This window comes from Leptosomus discolor, chromosome 4 (assembly GCF_034619465.1).
Source record: "Leptosomus discolor isolate bLepDis1 chromosome 4, bLepDis1.hap2, whole genome shotgun sequence".
NCBI classification, from domain to species: domain Eukaryota; kingdom Metazoa; phylum Chordata; class Aves; order Leptosomiformes; family Leptosomidae; genus Leptosomus; species Leptosomus discolor.
Window position 1 is genome coordinate 48,388,042 of NC_141394.1, and position 16,445 is coordinate 48,404,486.

At 37.0% G+C, this 16,445-nt stretch overlaps 1 protein-coding gene across 5 annotated transcripts in view; it reads right to left on the reverse strand.

Annotated features, from left to right (window-relative positions):
- The window catches only part of FAT1 (FAT atypical cadherin 1), a 100,868-nt gene that overhangs the window by 14,271 nt on the left and 70,152 nt on the right, over positions 1–16,445 (reverse strand). For all 5 annotated transcript variants that reach the window (XM_009960419.2, XM_009960420.2, XM_086464093.1 and 2 more), the window contains 9 exons: positions 12,192–16,259; positions 11,367–11,563; positions 9,791–9,944; positions 8,099–8,332; positions 6,420–6,809; positions 4,815–5,029; positions 4,267–4,404; positions 3,817–3,960; positions 1,434–1,631 (listed from right to left, as the gene is read on the reverse strand). In XM_009960419.2, coding sequence (XP_009958721.2) covers positions 1,434–1,631; positions 3,817–3,960; positions 4,267–4,404; positions 4,815–5,029; positions 6,420–6,809; positions 8,099–8,332; positions 9,791–9,944; positions 11,367–11,563; positions 12,192–16,259 — 5,738 coding nt within the window. The remainder of the gene's footprint in view (positions 1–1,433; positions 1,632–3,816; positions 3,961–4,266; positions 4,405–4,814; positions 5,030–6,419; positions 6,810–8,098; positions 8,333–9,790; positions 9,945–11,366; positions 11,564–12,191; positions 16,260–16,445) is intronic.

The window sequence follows — 16,445 nt, forward strand, 5'->3', positions numbered from 1 at the left end:
GTTGGTTCTTTTTCCCCTAAACAAAAAGGTGACTTTGGGGAATTGGTATAGAACTTGGAAAGCCTATTAAGCAAGTGTTACAAAGCTCTGCTCTACTGCTGCTTTGGACTCACACAGCTTAGGAAGGCCAGAGCCATTGCTTAGGTACCTTGAAGGCTGATCTGTCCCACCACTAATTAGCAGATCACTATTGAGGAAAAAAAAAGGCTAACAGAGGAGTGATATACCACCCTGCCCCCTTTTTAATCTCAGTTTTCAAACACTGAACTAAATTACATTTAAATGGAACTTTTATCTATGCTGGCTCTTATACTGGTGGCTCCTGATAACATGTTTTAGTGACTCAAGCAGCAAATGACAGTACCTGTGGGATTTTTTTTTTCCTTCCCCAAAGAAAAGAGATAGACTTTGTGTAAATATGTCATGATTACTATCCCAATGTGGACAGGATTCAGTATACACTGACATAGACAGTACTGCTCTAAAACTCTCCAAGTGCATGTTCATGCAGAAATTGTCCGCAGTATTATGTACAAGAATAATTTGGAGAGTGAAAAAATTCCTCATGTGAAAACAAAGGTAAGAATTTTTTCTTAAAACATGAACCTGGATGTGAGGTTTAAGAAATAAGGCCAGTTATTTTTAGCCTACCAATTTCAAGTCTCCTGTTCACAGCTGCTTAATTTATGACTGAACTAAAAAAGATGGGATAAGATTAAAAAAATTGGTTTGAACTTTTCTTCATTAGGTTACTAAAAACTATTTTAGAGAACTTAGCTACGTTAATGTAACCTGTATTTTTGGACATGGTCTGGTCTTTTTGCACAGCAATGGCAAATGCAGGCATATATTATAGCCTTTCAGGGTCATTTTTGAGTTTTCCACTGCAAGACTCTGAGATCTGCGCTGCAAGTTTCAATGCTACAAAGGTCCACTGACCTGGTTTTCCAAATTTAAAGATGTTTTCAATTGCCATTGGAAAAAGAATGTGGCACTATAGAAAAAAATTTCAGTAGTGCCATGATGTGCAACTTTCAATATACCTGTTACATCTATCAGTGTAGTCCAGCTCACGGCTTCAAGGGTCAAAGTGACAGTGGCAAGAGGAAGTCTGCAGCCAATAGTAGGTGGCTCAGGGGACCTGTCCCCTTCCTGGCTTTTCCAGCACCCCACACGAAAGGCAAAGGGCCATTACTGTGAGTTTAACTACGCTTTCTGTTACACCTGTGTGGATTTCCATTTAAACCAACAGACTTTTTCTCTGAAGATCTCACCTCAAGGGACATGCCTCCAATGACTACTTGGCATGTCAGGACCTTGTAACAGAAAAACAAGGGGTTGGCAGGAAAAAGCAGTGGATTGGGCATGAGTGGGAAAAGTTAACTAAATTCTTACACTAGTAGCACAAAAGAGCTAGAGGTAGCACGTCCTACCTTAACATGAAGTAAATAGTGATCCCTCACTTTGCGATTCAGCGCAGCAGTTGTTGTCAGTACTCCCTGTCGGTTAATCTGAAAAGTGTTCTCTTCATTCCCACTCAGCATAGTGAAGAGAAAAGGAGGGCCATTGTGAGAAGAATCCTTGTCTGTCACCACTAGCTGTAGCACACTAAATCCAACGGGCTTATTTTCCTGTAAGCGCACAATACAATTACATTGGTTTTGTTATAATTGAGGATACAGCCTGACATTGATTCTTTTTCACAACAACAACAAAAAAATAATCAAATTACTGTCAAACCAGTTAATCAGTATAAGACAAATCAGAATGACAATATTGTTTAAGGGAAAATACTCCCTTCTGAGAATGACAATGAAAACAGTAAAAGGAGAAAGGCAGTACTTTTTTAAACTTCAGGTTTTTTGAATTCTGTCTTACATTTTTAAAAGTAGCTCAGCCTTGAAACTTTATAGTTTCCACTTTTGCTCTGAATTACGATTACTGTAGATTAATTACCAAGTCATGACAGATTTCAAATTTAGCTAGGACACCTGTTAAAAACAATCCCATGCCTTTGTTGGGAGGACTAGAAAAACACACTCCTCCATCTGACCTCTTCTTTCCCTAATTAGTGTTCTGACTACAGTTGTGGCTGCTATAGCCAGAGTCCGGTTGAAATATGAAATACAGGTCTTAATTTTTATCATAAAAGCTTTTCAAATTTGCATCATGTGGATGCCTGAGGTTTCACAGGCACAGACACTTCACAGACTTTGGTTTAACATGTACCTGATACACACACACAACCTCATCTAACATTTGTTACTACTCCCAGAATATTTCTGCTATACAGTATTGAGCAGATTTTTTTTTATATATATATATATACACACACACACATATATATACACCTGTATTTTAAATGCAAAAAAAAAAAGTGGAAGAGTTATTGTGAACTACAACAATAATAAAATGCTATCCTTTCACAGTTGCAAAAACCCTAGTAACAAGCATACTCTTTGTTCTTTAGAGAGTAAGTCAAGCTAATCATCAGACACTGCAGATGAAGCTTTCCCCGCCCCCCTTTCAGCAAAACAGACAAGGACCATCATTTTCAAATATAAATATTTACATTTGGACATCTAAAGTAATTTGATTTTCATAACAACTAAGCACATTTCCAACTGCGTCCAAATAGGTCCATCTCCAGTACATCAGGAAATGCACACCAGCATTCTTTGGCAACTCCTCCAACTTCCTCCCCGCTACCCTCATACTGGACAGGCTGATATGAATGAACTATAAAACATGAGGTCTTCCTTTTTAATTGCATAAAGGAAACACTACAGCCCTTGCCTATATAGTCTACAGTTTTAGGGGATACATTAATTAACATTCACTTCAAGAAAGATTGTAACTGGGGAAAGCAAAATACCTTTGACAGCACACAAATCTGTTGCTTTAAAAAAAAGAAAAGTAAGATCCAGGACATCTTACTTGCATACTCTGTAGATGTTGGGTAGAGATGAATCGTCTTCTCCTCTGTCGGAAGGCTACTTTTACAAATCACGTACCCAGTCTCAAACAGAAGTGGTATGTTAGGATGGCTCAGTGCACCCACTTATCTATTGTACAAGGTAGGCACCAGCAACAGCAAAAGGACCCACGGGACATTACTAGCATAAAGGTCCTACTGCAGTTCCTTTGTTCCCTTCCATTTATTCTCTGTTGGATTCAGGAAGACAAGAACAGACACTGCCTCTGCCATCTTTGCTTTAGCAGAGAGTTCTCTGAATCAGACAAGTACACCCCAGCCATTTGAGAGTCTGGCCCACTACTATCATCCTAAGCGCAAAATTAGTCGAAGGATCAGTATGCAGCAATATGAAATACTACTCCTATTTTAATGGCTTCTGATCCCAGAGGAGGCCAACAGGAATTAAGTCTTGACCTACGTAGCACAGCGCACAACTCTTGCTTTACAGTAACAGGTACCTAAAGTTTCTTTTTCCAAGCAGCAACTCTCAGATTAAAAAGAAATAGCGAACACGTATTTTAACCTACCTGTAGGATGCTAAGAATGTTATAAACATAAATGCAATGTGTAATATATACATACATGTACACACATAAAGTACGTGAAAAAAGAACACGCTCAGCTCGCAATGTAAGGTTCTAAATAGACTGCACAATAGGAATTTTGCACTCCTTAACACTTATTCAGGTAAACAGTCTCACTGACAACCTCAAATAATTAAAAAACCCAGAAAAATAAAACTGAAGCATTAGGTTTATCATATCTTGCAGAATTTTTCAAGTCACAAATTAACACACCAATAATACTACTGATTTGACTGCTTCACTATCTGTATTTACCTGGATGATAACACTATAGTTCCCTTTTGAGAATACTGGAGGATTGTCATTTACATCAGAAACATCAATATTAACTGTGGTTGTGTTGTGTCTAGGTGGGTTTCCATTATCTGAAGCTTGAACTGTCAAGGTATATCCTGAAATCTAAGAAATAATAAAGAAAAAATTCAAACATTCACTAAAGAGCAAAAAGTAGCAAACTCAGTTTTTGTTTTAAGGAACAATTATTTTAGCGCAAATCCCCAGTACAGCTCACTTTCACATATGTAATCCTTTCTCTTCCTTCCCACCCCAAAGAGCACTGACATAAATAGATGCTTTCACTTTATTATGGCTATATTAATTTTGGAACATGAAATGGTAATTGGCAAATATAATTTAAAAAATGGTGGTTATCAATTATGTATAGCTAAATTAATCCTAACTGCTCAGAAAGCATGAAAAACTTACCTTTTCTCTGTCTAGAAGTTTAGTCACTTTTATTTCACCCCTGGTAGGGTCAATTGTAAAAGGATTTCCCTGATTGCCATCTATAATTGCATAGTGAATGTGGTTGTTCGAAGGTCCATCAGCATCATCTGCCATAACCTAAGGGACATTACAGTCTCATTTAAAACAGGTCAAAATAGACCCTATCACCTTTCAGGTAAACTCATCCTGAAGATAAGCACAGCTGTTCTGGTCTAACACATTTCATAGTTCTCAGGAGAAATGTCATCTGAATAGAACATACCAACATCACTTAATTTCCTCAACTTCTTCAGAAAATGAAGTCATGTTCTCATGAGGAGAACACAAATATATCACAAAATATCACCTGCTTTCCCATAGTATCTCAAGTCCCTGGTTTGGAAACTTTTTCCAAATAAATTTTCAGTTCACTCAGTGGCAAACTTATCTATTCATTTATGTCCATCTTCAAATTAATACTCATTCCTTCAAGGCTGAATGCATGATTGTCATGACGGAGTATTTAAAAGGAAAAAAACAATACGTACTGTAATGACTGATTGTTCAAGCATAGCATCTTCACTGATGACTGCAGTGTAAGTGTCTTGGCTGAACACCGGCGTATTGTCATTGATATCCGTTACATTAATATTCACTGTTACAACATCACTTAATGAAGGTGTGCCTCCATCCGTGGCTTCCACTGTCAAGTAGTACTCATGAGAAGTTTCATAATCCAAGCTCTCAATGACAAAAATGGCTCCTAGGGAAGAAAAAAAAATCTAAACCTCGCACAAACACTGCTATTACTGTATTATTTATTATATGTTGCACCTTTGATTTTGGTCTGACAAATATTCAGCTTCTTCAGGGCTTGCACTGTCACTGGACAAATCGCTGCATAGCTGGAGCTACACACTGAAATGATCAGGCTTGACGCATAAACGTAAAAAGGTGAGAAGTTCCTGCCATTACCACAAAAGACTCACACTTTAAAACCACCTCGGTGACATTTTGTAATGAAAAAAATGAAGAAAACCAAGAAATGTGTTTAGAAAATGTCCTTTTCTTAATTTTCAATTAAAATGAACCAAAAATACGAATGACCTTTAACTTGACTTTCCTTGCAACTAGCATTAATGTTAAGGCATGGAGTATGCAGAGGTAGCAAGAGAAGTGTCTGACCATGAATTTTGAGTTATAGAAATATCTGAATTAAACTGTGAGTTTTTAACCAACTAGTTAAGATTGTGCAGTCCCTGACATACATGCTGATTTGCTGCTGGAAGAGTGTTTTCCTGGAACCTTTTTCCTCATTTCAAATGTGTGAAGAAGTTAAACTGGCAAAGTACTTCTATACCACAGTACCAGCATGCATACTGAAAAAAAAAAAAACAACTGGAAGAAATATAATTTCAGTTACACTGGTAAAATTAACCACTAACTTTTGGGTAGAAATCTTATTTAAAAACCCCAAACTTTACCAGAAATTAACTCTAGAAAAATAACTATATAAGAAAACAAAAATAAAATTGAGGTGCATATTGATTTTTAAAAAAGAATTATTAATAGGGAAAAATTCTTCACAGAGCCTAACTACTTCCTGAGACTAAATCTGACTAACATGCAAGCCTAAAGTCTCCACTGTCATGCTGGACACATGATTGAACAGAATATTCCAACCTTTTGTCAATGTCCTGTCAAACTCCTCTAGGATTACTGTCTTTGTAGACCAATGACTAGTTTTGCCAATCAATTCAATTTCTGATCTTTCTTTTACCAAGCCTGGCCACTCATTCTGATTATACAGCTTTTGTGAAAAGACTATTATGCTTCTATGATTAGAGAGCTATCCTTTCCACCCACTCTGCCCCCAGGGCGGGGAATATTCCACCTAGGAAACCCTTACTCTTGCCAGCTAAAAGAATCTAGCCCAAATAACAATAAATAGCAGCAACAAATAAATTTCCTATTCTACATTCTACTGCACTCTTCTAATAAGCATGTTGGCAAAATGGCTGAACAGACAGTAGCACTGGCTTTACAGCCATGATGATGTACACAGATTATACATAACCTATTTGAATTACTGCGGAACACAGTATGGCGCTGTGCTTGGTTAGCCTAAGGTATTCACAGTCGTAATCCATTACCTGTTGTTGAATCAATGCTGAATTTTCCATGTTCATTCCCACTGACTATTGAGTATGTGATTTCAGCATTGGCTTCAATGTCCCTGCTTGCAGCGTAGATCTGGAGAATTTCTGTTCCAACCAGGATGTCCTCTGATACACTTGCACTATACTCTCTATGCTCAAATACAGGTGGATTATCATTTATATCCAAAACAGAAACTATAAGACTACTTGTTGAAGTCAGTCTTCTAGGTAAACCTTCATCTGTAGCCTTCAAAGTTAGAGTGTACACAGCTTGTAATTCCCGATCCAAAGGCTTCTCCAAACGAATGATTCCAGACAATTCATCAATAGAGAACTGGCCCTCTGCAGAGTTCACCAGTGAATAATGGATTTTACGGTTCATCCCTACATTTTGAAAACAATTGCAGAGTGTGAAGCAGCCACTAAAATACACCAGCATAATAACAGATCTGATAGCTATAGAAATACAACACGCATGCTAAATATTGCCATTCATGTTAAAGTATATTTCAGCAAGAGTTCAACGTTCTTGTGAAGGGCAGAATGATTTCCAGACAGATGTAATCCGATTTAAGAAATTAAGCTAACACTTCACTGCACTGATTTTCTACCACACAAAAAACATGAAGCATGGTTCTGCTTCAGTCACAGTACTAGCTAATATGAAATGATTAGTAATAGAAATCTAATTATAACTTTAGAACAACAGCATCTGCTTAGCAGACTTATAAATAACACGGGAAGATATTGGAGAACTAGGCTGCATCAAGTAACTACACTCAATACTAAGTCTATTTAAGAACCATGCTGCAAAATTAACAGCAATATGATTTCTGGCAACTGTTCTGTATAAAACAAACCACTAAAAAACCCCACAGGTTTTTTGGGCCATGTATTTTGCTCCTCCTGAGCCTCAAAGACTAGTGAAGTGTGAAAACAACTGCCTGTTACCTTCTAATTCAGCAACCTAGCTTTATCATAGCACAAAGCCAGTTGGTTGTTTCACGAGACTGAGTCAACTATTAATTAATACTGTTTGATTAATAAAGCGATGACACATGGAAATTATACACCTATAAAAAGACCTTATGCTGTTATATTCCTTACAACAAAGCCTAAGAACAAACTGTTTCCAATGTCATTTTCAGTTCATGTTCACTTAAATACTTGTAACTAAACAGTGAAGATAAAGAGACAGCAAAAATCTTAACAGGGTAGCATATACAGAAAGCTTCGATCGACCAGGCTTCTCTTTATGGTACGATCATTGAAGGCTAGCCTGAGAAGCACACATAGAAAAATCCATGAATGCACATTTACATGAACAGACATGGCCTGATACTCCTTTTACTGACACCGGGAGTAAAAAGACAGACCTAACCCACTGTAACATTAATAGCTTAGTACACTAAAAATAGCCCACATTTTGTCTCTTTCTCCCTCTCTTCTTTTTTGCAGAGACACAAAAGGGATGTCTTCCAGGCTACTCACACATGGAAGTCAGGTGTTATATGATTTAGTAGACCTAAATATATCTTTCAGGAGTCTAATCTTGAGCAGTATTGAACATCTGTCAGTTCTACTGAAAGACTTAACACCTCTTAGGATAAGACTAAATAAACAGTACTGTAACTTTGAGACCGTGAAAAAAGTATCTGTCAAAGAATTCATACCTGCATCTGCATCTGTTGCCTGCACTCTTGTCAAAAGGGTTTTAGGCTCTGTGTTTTCAAATACTGTAATGGAGTAAGGATCAGCTGAAAACTCTGGGGCATTATCATTCACATCTTCCAGAGTCAGAATAATATTAGCTTGGCAGAATCTTCCTCCTCCATCTGTGGCTTTCACTAGAAGATAATAAACTGCTTGCTGCTCACGATCAAGTGGCATTAGTGTTTTCAGTTCACCTATAAACAGAATAGCATACATAAATTGATGCGAGTTGCAAGACTTAAGTATCCCCAGTATGTTTTCCTCTAAAATCTTTATAGCCAGAAAAACTAAACAACAATTTTCTTTTTGATAGTAATTTCGTCAGTGGCTAAGTCAACAGCTGTACCACACTAATGAGCTCCACTTTGGGCAAAGCATGTCAGTGGCCTGCGTTTTCAGCTGCGTTTTCAGCTTTTAAAGATTAAATACTAAAATCTTCTGCCTTTTTTTCAAATGCCTCTGAAACAGAAATTAGCTAAAGTAAAGCTATCTGACGGTGCAGAAAAGACAGAATGTGTATACATGCACAAATCCATGTGTTTTGGTGCAAAGAAAATTAAAATATTAGAACTCTGGCTTTAACAAAATGCAAGGTAAAATCCATGTATGGTTTCCCTGGGCTATTTAGTTGTATTCCTTCCACAGCTATTGAGCTGACTCTCCTCCTGTAACAGTCAATGAATAAACAGAGCTATTCACACTATCGAATATAACTTGCTGCTACAGACAAACCTCTAGAGGTCTAACACATTCTTTCCAACGTGACACAAAACACAATGACAGGCACAACGTGTAGCCGTTGTCTCTTTTAACCAATTCAAAAAAAGTATTCTGAAATATTGTTTATGAGCATTCTAGCCCCACCAATTCTGAATTTATGCAATGACATGCTAGCACAGCACACAGCTGACATTCAAAGTAAAAAAAAACAAACCACCCCATGAAAAGATCCTTCTCATTTATTTTGCCACTGAAGTATTCTAATCTTTGTCTCCATATTTCCACTGTACCTTTGAATTTATCTTATTTATTCTATATTGTTTACTACTCCATCCCTACTGCTTGTCTACTGCAGCCTGCAGAGCACAGGATTCAAGCATTAGCTTTGACCTATATTATAATCCAGAAGACACGAATGCGACGAAAATCAGTCAGGCAAGTTAAAAGATAATCTCATCTATATATGCTTCCAATAAAACTAGAGGCACTTTTGGTGTTTACTATGGAAAGAAAATTAGATGTTCCATCTAACCTCATCCCATTTAATATGCCAAACCAAATGGTGGCAAAAGAAGATATTTTCACTTACAAACTACTGTGGCCACTATGGCAAAGAATATAAAAAGTACAAAATTTATAGCATACTTTTACTCCAATTATTTCAGCATGGAAGTTTCTGGCTTCAGGGCAGTTAGCCTGTTTAATCCTTAGTTCCTCATATGTTAAAATACTTGCCTTTTCCCTGACTTCTATTCAATATATTATTAGTATTTGTGTAGCAGAAACACACATTTTAAACACTTACATAATAAATGAACCCTTAATGGAAAGCTTAAAGTACTGATGTTTATGTATGTCTTAATGTAATAGTAAAATATTTTATAAAATGCAGTGATAATTGGAATTTTGAATAGTGTATACAGTATTATTACCTGTATCTGGAGTGAGTCTGAATTTTTCTGCTCCTGTGCCATGCAGCGTGTAAGCGATTTCTGCGTTGGAACGAATATCTGCATCTGTAGCAGACACCTGCATTATCAGTTTGCCAGGAAGGGCATCCTCAGGAACAGAATCAGTGTATAAAGCCTGCAAGATTTTAAAGTTACTTCATATGTTTAGTCTTTCAATGTAAGTAGAGCTTGAAAAGGGGAGGGGAAGAAGGAGTGACACATGAGATAATATCCTGTTTGAATATTTGGTAACATATGAAGTAAACCAGAGGACTAATATCTGAAAATGAAAAGAACTTACATTTCTCTAATTAATTACCTCACCTTTATCAGATTATTCAGAAAGGTAATTAATACTGCAACCACAGGGACTCCACAGTATCACTGCATAGCTAAGAACTCTAAACACTTGTAACCGATCAACTGATAATTAAATGCATTACCAAAATATGAGTTACAAATTTTTGGTAATTTCATTTTTTCCTCTTTCCATCTTTTCTAGGTCTGACTCAATCTAGAAGAAACTGATATCTCACTTTTTTTGTAATGGCATGAAATAAAAGCTTCCAGTTTAAATAAATGCTAAGAAACAACCACCCAGAATTTAAAGGCACTAAGCCTTCTTACAATTCATCCATGTCAGGGATGTGCATTAGATTAGAAGGACTGAGCCTTATAACACCAATATTAACAAAGGAAAAAAGCTAAAAACACTGACTTACCAGTCTGTACATAACTGCAAATATTTATATAGAAGTAACCAACATAAACACTGACTAAGGAAAAGAATCAAATGCTCACTGTATACTTGATCCTTCCCAGAACAAGAAAAGATTTTCACCTGCTAACATCAAATCTGTGTTCAACAAGATGGCTATGAAAAGTCTAAATGTGCTAAAGTCAAAAAAAAAAAAAATAAAAAAAAAATCTGACTATGAAAACCCAGGGCTTTCTTGTAAGGCAATTACGTTATCTTGCAGGGTCAACCTTTCTGTTTTTTCTCCATTCTTTATTTTTCATGTCCATTTTTGCAGACTACCAAATCTGGTAAGGTAGGTGGCTTTGTGACAAGAAAGTGTTTATGGATAATAGATTTTTTCGGTGCTGTTGAGTGAAACTGTATGATAATATTCCAGTCTTTTCAACTCTTATCACAGGAAATGCACAAATATATCAACTAAGTGACGGCAAACAGCCTTCTTTGAGACTTTGCTTCCTTCAGAAAACAGAGCATATAAACTATCATGGCTGCAGCTTAAAACAATTCCTTTTGGAAAAGTATGCATTAACACAGGATAAATGTACTACAATTCTCCTTATACTCTTCAAATACCCATCGAGTGTTAAAATTACATCAATGAATGGTCTTTTGTTTTTTATTTAAGAAACCTGTCCATGAAATAACTTTTCTTTGAGAGCACTATCTCAATAGCCTGAATTTCTGCTACCAACATAAAAGGAATACCTATGGGTCAGTCTCCTGAGAAGCAACTTCAGAGAAAATTTAGATTCTACGTATGGAAGCAGCTGGACATGGAAGATACAAGATTGTGCCTACCTTTTCACAAACAGGGGTATTATCATTAGCATCAAGGACTTTAACCTCCACCACAGCTTTAGTTGCAAAGGTCCCATCAGTAGCTGTAATATTTAGAAGGTAATTATCCTTTTCTTCCCTGTCCAGAGGCTTTTTGACATAGACCTTCCATTCATTCTGTATGTTTTCAATAGCAAACTGTCCCAAGGGATCACCTCCTGAAATACAAAAAGAAACATTGAATTAAAGAGAAAGATCGCTACTATATCAAGTTATAGCTAAAAAGGAAAAATATAAATGCAAATAAGCAGCCATTCTCTATGGCTTTATAGGGAAATAGCTTCATTTTTCAGGTAGAAAGTCAGTAGATACTCATACAACAAATCTATAAAAATCAATGTAGAAATTAAAGTAACAGTATAGATAACATCATATCAAGACATATGCTAAACAGAAAAACCAATAAAATACTCCATTGGAAATTAAAAGTCTATTTTAAAATTAAATTTATTTTGTTTGTTCTTTAACTACATCACTAATTTAAGTGTAAATGTATTTTTTTGAATAAAATTTCACATTTGAACAAAATTTGGTAAGTAAACAACAAACGTAGGAAAGCATTTTCAGTAAGGCACATATGAAATGGAAAGCCAAAGACCCGTTTTCTAAACCCCATTTTTTCCCCTGAAGTCTTTTAATATTCAATATTAAGACACACAACACACATTATTTCTTTGCAGCTCTATGGTTTCAAATACTTTTCAATAATTTGGAAGATTAAGCTATATTTCACATCATGTCAGGACTACTCAAATGATTGTTCTGACATTACTCAGAAAGACTTACCTGTAATGTAATAAAAGACTTGTCTATTGGCTTCTTCTGTATCAGCATCAGTTGTACTCAAGATGGCAATCACACCACCAGGAGGGTCATCCTCACTGACTGTTCCTTTATATATCTCTGCAGTAAAGCGTGGAGGATTGTCATTCACATCTGTAACAGTAACTTCAACCACAGCCATAGAAGACAGTTGAATTTTTTCACCCCGATCAGATGCAACCACTGTGATTCTGTATTTGTCTCGTTTCTCATGATCGAGTTCTTTGAGAGTGGTAATCCAGCCATTTTCCATGTTTATGGCAAAAGACTCTATAACGTCTAGTTCTTGAAAAGGATCCAAGCTGTAAGTAACCTGCCCATTGAGTCCTGAATCTAAGTCAGTTCCTTTAACTTGGATGACTCTTGTTCCAGCTGGCATGTTTTCTACAATGAATGCTTCATATGGATTGGACTCCAAAACTGGTTTGTTATCATTTGCATCTTTTACCTGAATGCTTACCTCTACTGAGGAAACAACATTATAATCTTCATTTGCATACTGTGCTTGAACTGAGAACTGGTACCACTTAGTTGTTTCATGATCAAGATTCTTCTCAAGTTTCAACGCTCCAGTCTGCCGGTCAATCACAAAAAAATCATCTCTATTGCTTTCAGGAGTGTTCCCTTTAATCACGCTATATACTAAAGTCCGATTATGCTCTGCTTTGATAACATCTATCTCAGTCCCAATTGGAATGTCCTCGGAAACCGTGTAAGAATAAAATGGTTCTGAAAATTTTGGAAGAGGCACTTCTGGTGGGAGTATTCTAGCATAGACAGGAACAACTGACTCTTTTTTTGGGGATCCACCATCGACTGCTCTAACAAAGAAGGTCAGAAACTCATTTTCTAAACCAATTAAGCTTTCTTTTGTAGTAATTACACCAGACAATGAATCAATTTCTAAATTCTCTTTAACACTTTCAGACTCTGCTTCAATAGCATATGTGATGTCTGCATTTGTACCCTCATCAGCATCAGATGCCCAGACTTTAATGACAGAAGTACCCCGTGGAACATCAGATCCAATATTTACTTCATACTCTGTTGCTCGGAATTGAGGAACGTTGTCATTGTCATCTGTAAGTATTACATTAACAGTGCAGAAAGCAACTTTTCCTCCTGAATCTTTGGCCATTAAACTAATGGCAATTACTTTTTCTGCTTGTGTTTCACGGTCAAGCTTTTCGGAGGTAAATATCTGCCCTCTCTCATTTGTGTAAAATCTGTCTTTGGCAAAGTCATTCACAATGTGGTAGGTGATGTGCCCATATGTACCAGAATCTTCATCTGTTGCTTTAACTTCAGTCACCAAAGTATTCAATGGAGCATTTTCAGCTAGTTCAACCTCATATTCATTCTGGCTGAAAACAGGATTGTGCATATTGGCACTGGTTACAGTTATATGGACTTGGGCTGAGCTTCTGAAGACCCCGTCAGAAACAGACACATTAAGATTATAATGCGACTTCAGTGTCTGTCTGCGTAGGTTTGAGATGGTGATAACACCAGTTTTACTATTAATTACAAAATTCTTTTGGTCGTTGCCTGTCAGAATGGAGTACTCCAGCTTGTCAACATCCGAACTATCTGCATCTGAGGCTTGCACACATGTCACAAAATGCCCTCGGGGAGCCAGTTCACTAATTTTAGCTTCATAAAGCAATTGGTTAAAAAGAGGTGGGTTATCATTGAGATCAGTTACATCAACAGTTACAACAGTATCACTGCTCAAGGGCAGCATGCCACCATCTATGGCCCTTACTAGTAACTTGTGCTGTTTAATTTGTTCATAGTCCAGAGCCCTTGCTGTAAGAATGAGTCCAGTGCTGCTATCTATGTGGAAGTAGTCATGACTTTCACTATTATCCTCAACCAAGTGATAGGAAATCCCCCTGTTTGTTCCAGAATCGGCGTCCATAGCACTCACTTGTACAACAGATGTTCCAATGACAGATGCCTCAGAAAGGGTTGCACTGTAAGACTGCTCTGTAAACACAGGAGGATTATCATTGATGTCTTCCACTATTATGTCTACAAACACGTCAGCATGTGCCCCAGTTAGGGAGTCTGTTGCTCGAATACTCAGTTTGTATGCTGGATGAGACTCAAAGTCAAGAGGGGCAACAACATTTATAACTCCAGTGTTGAAGATGATAGTGAACTGATTGAACGGATCTCCATCTGTGATGCTGTAAAACACCTTAAGTCCTTCTGGGCTGTTTGCTTGTACATGTACCACAGGACTATGGAGTTGAATGTTTTCTGGTATCTCTGCACTGTAAAAAGGCTTTTCGAAAACTGGCATAGCTTTACTCATAACAGTAATTGGGACTATAGCTTCAGCAGAAAAAGCAGGGTCTCCTCCATCTTTTGCCACTACAGTGACCAGATACTCCTTATTCAGTGTGTCTGGTTCAAACTTCTTTTTTAGTGAGATTTCACCAGTGGGATCAATTTGGAAGTGTTCGTGATGTTCTTTGAGATAGTAGTGCACCTCTCCATTTCTGCCTGTGTCTTTATCTACTGCAGTGACACGTCGAATAACATGGTCTACTTCAGAGTCTACTTTGACAACAGCATAATATGGAAGATTGACAAAAAATGGAGCATTATCATTTACATCTTCCACTGTGACTTTAACTACAATGTGTGCAACAACTGATGGTTTATATTCCCCTGTCACTTCTATGACCACATCAAAAGATTCTTGCTGTTCACGATCAAACGGTATTCCTGTTGTTGAAAGGACTCCTGAAGTTGGGCTTATTTTAAATCTGCTGTCTGGATTTAGAATATGGTAAAACAAAGGCTCATTTATTTGATTCCCTATAGCAGTAACAACAGCTATTGTTTTTGCCTCTGTGGAATTCTCCTGCACTGTTGCAGAGTAAGAACTCTGTGTGAACTTCAGCTGGCTTGCTTTGCTTTCTTTCACATTAATTTTCACAGATGCAGTGCTTGCAAATCTGCCATCAGATGCTCTCACTGTTATTTCGTATCTGCTTCTTAACTGAGTTGTATTTTGTACTGTTATATCTCCAGTCTTAGGGTTTATTGAAAATTTTTCTCCAATGTTGCCTTCAATAATGGAATAAATTAATTGTGAAAAAATGCCTGAATCAGCATCAGTGGCATTTACGCTGATGACTTTCACGCCTTTATAGGTTGGAACCAAAATGGATGTCTCGTACAAGTCTCTTGAAAACATAGGAGGGCAATCATTGATGTCAATTACATAAATAGTAACATTAGCTGCATATTCTGCATATAAACGTGGTATCCCCATATCATGGACTTGCACTGAGAAGTGGAAAATATTTGTCTCCTCGTAGTCCAGACTCATTACTGTCCGAATGGCACCAGTGCTAGAATCAATGGCAAAATACTTGCGGACAGATGGTTCAACAATTTGATAAACAAGCAAAGCATTAGATTCTTTATCAGCATCTGTAGCTCGAATTACTAATGGGACATTCTTGTCAGTTAGAACCACACTGTTAATTGAAGCTGATTCGCTAATGAGTCCTGTATATTCAGCCTGCATAAAAATTGGTGTATTGTCATTCTCATCCTGAAGATGTACCAAAACTGTTGCATTAGTGGACAAGCTAGCCATGTTTGTTCCTTGCACAGTCAGAGTGTAAATGGGCAAAGTTTCAAAATCAAGTATCTTCTGAGAAACAATGACACCCGAGTTTGGGTTGATAGCAAAGGCATCACCTATGTTACCATCTTTTATATCATAAACTACAGAAGACTGACTGTATGCTGTAACCATTCCAACAAAACTGCCAATGCTGGCACTTTCACTGATTTCTGTAGAATATTCTTTGGCTGTGAATTTTGGTGAGGCATTATCAGAAACCGTAACAAATACATGCACAGAGGTCACTTCACTCATTGAAGGATCTCCTTTGTCTGTAGCTTTTACCATCAGGTTGTATTCTTCCTGGTTACTACGATCTAATTCCTTTGCAGTTTTAATCATACCCAAAATGGGATCTATAAAGAAGGAATTTCCGATATTCCCTGTGAAGAAAAAGAAAAGTAATCAAGAAAGAGGTATACAGAAATGAAAGGATGATTGCTTATTTAGCTATATCCTAAAAGAGATCATGTAGTGAGAACACAGAGAATATTAAAGTTTCTTAGTTTTCTTTAATAAACATTTGTTAGTCTCTCTGGAAGGTTTTCTGTCATCAAGAGTTAGCGCTA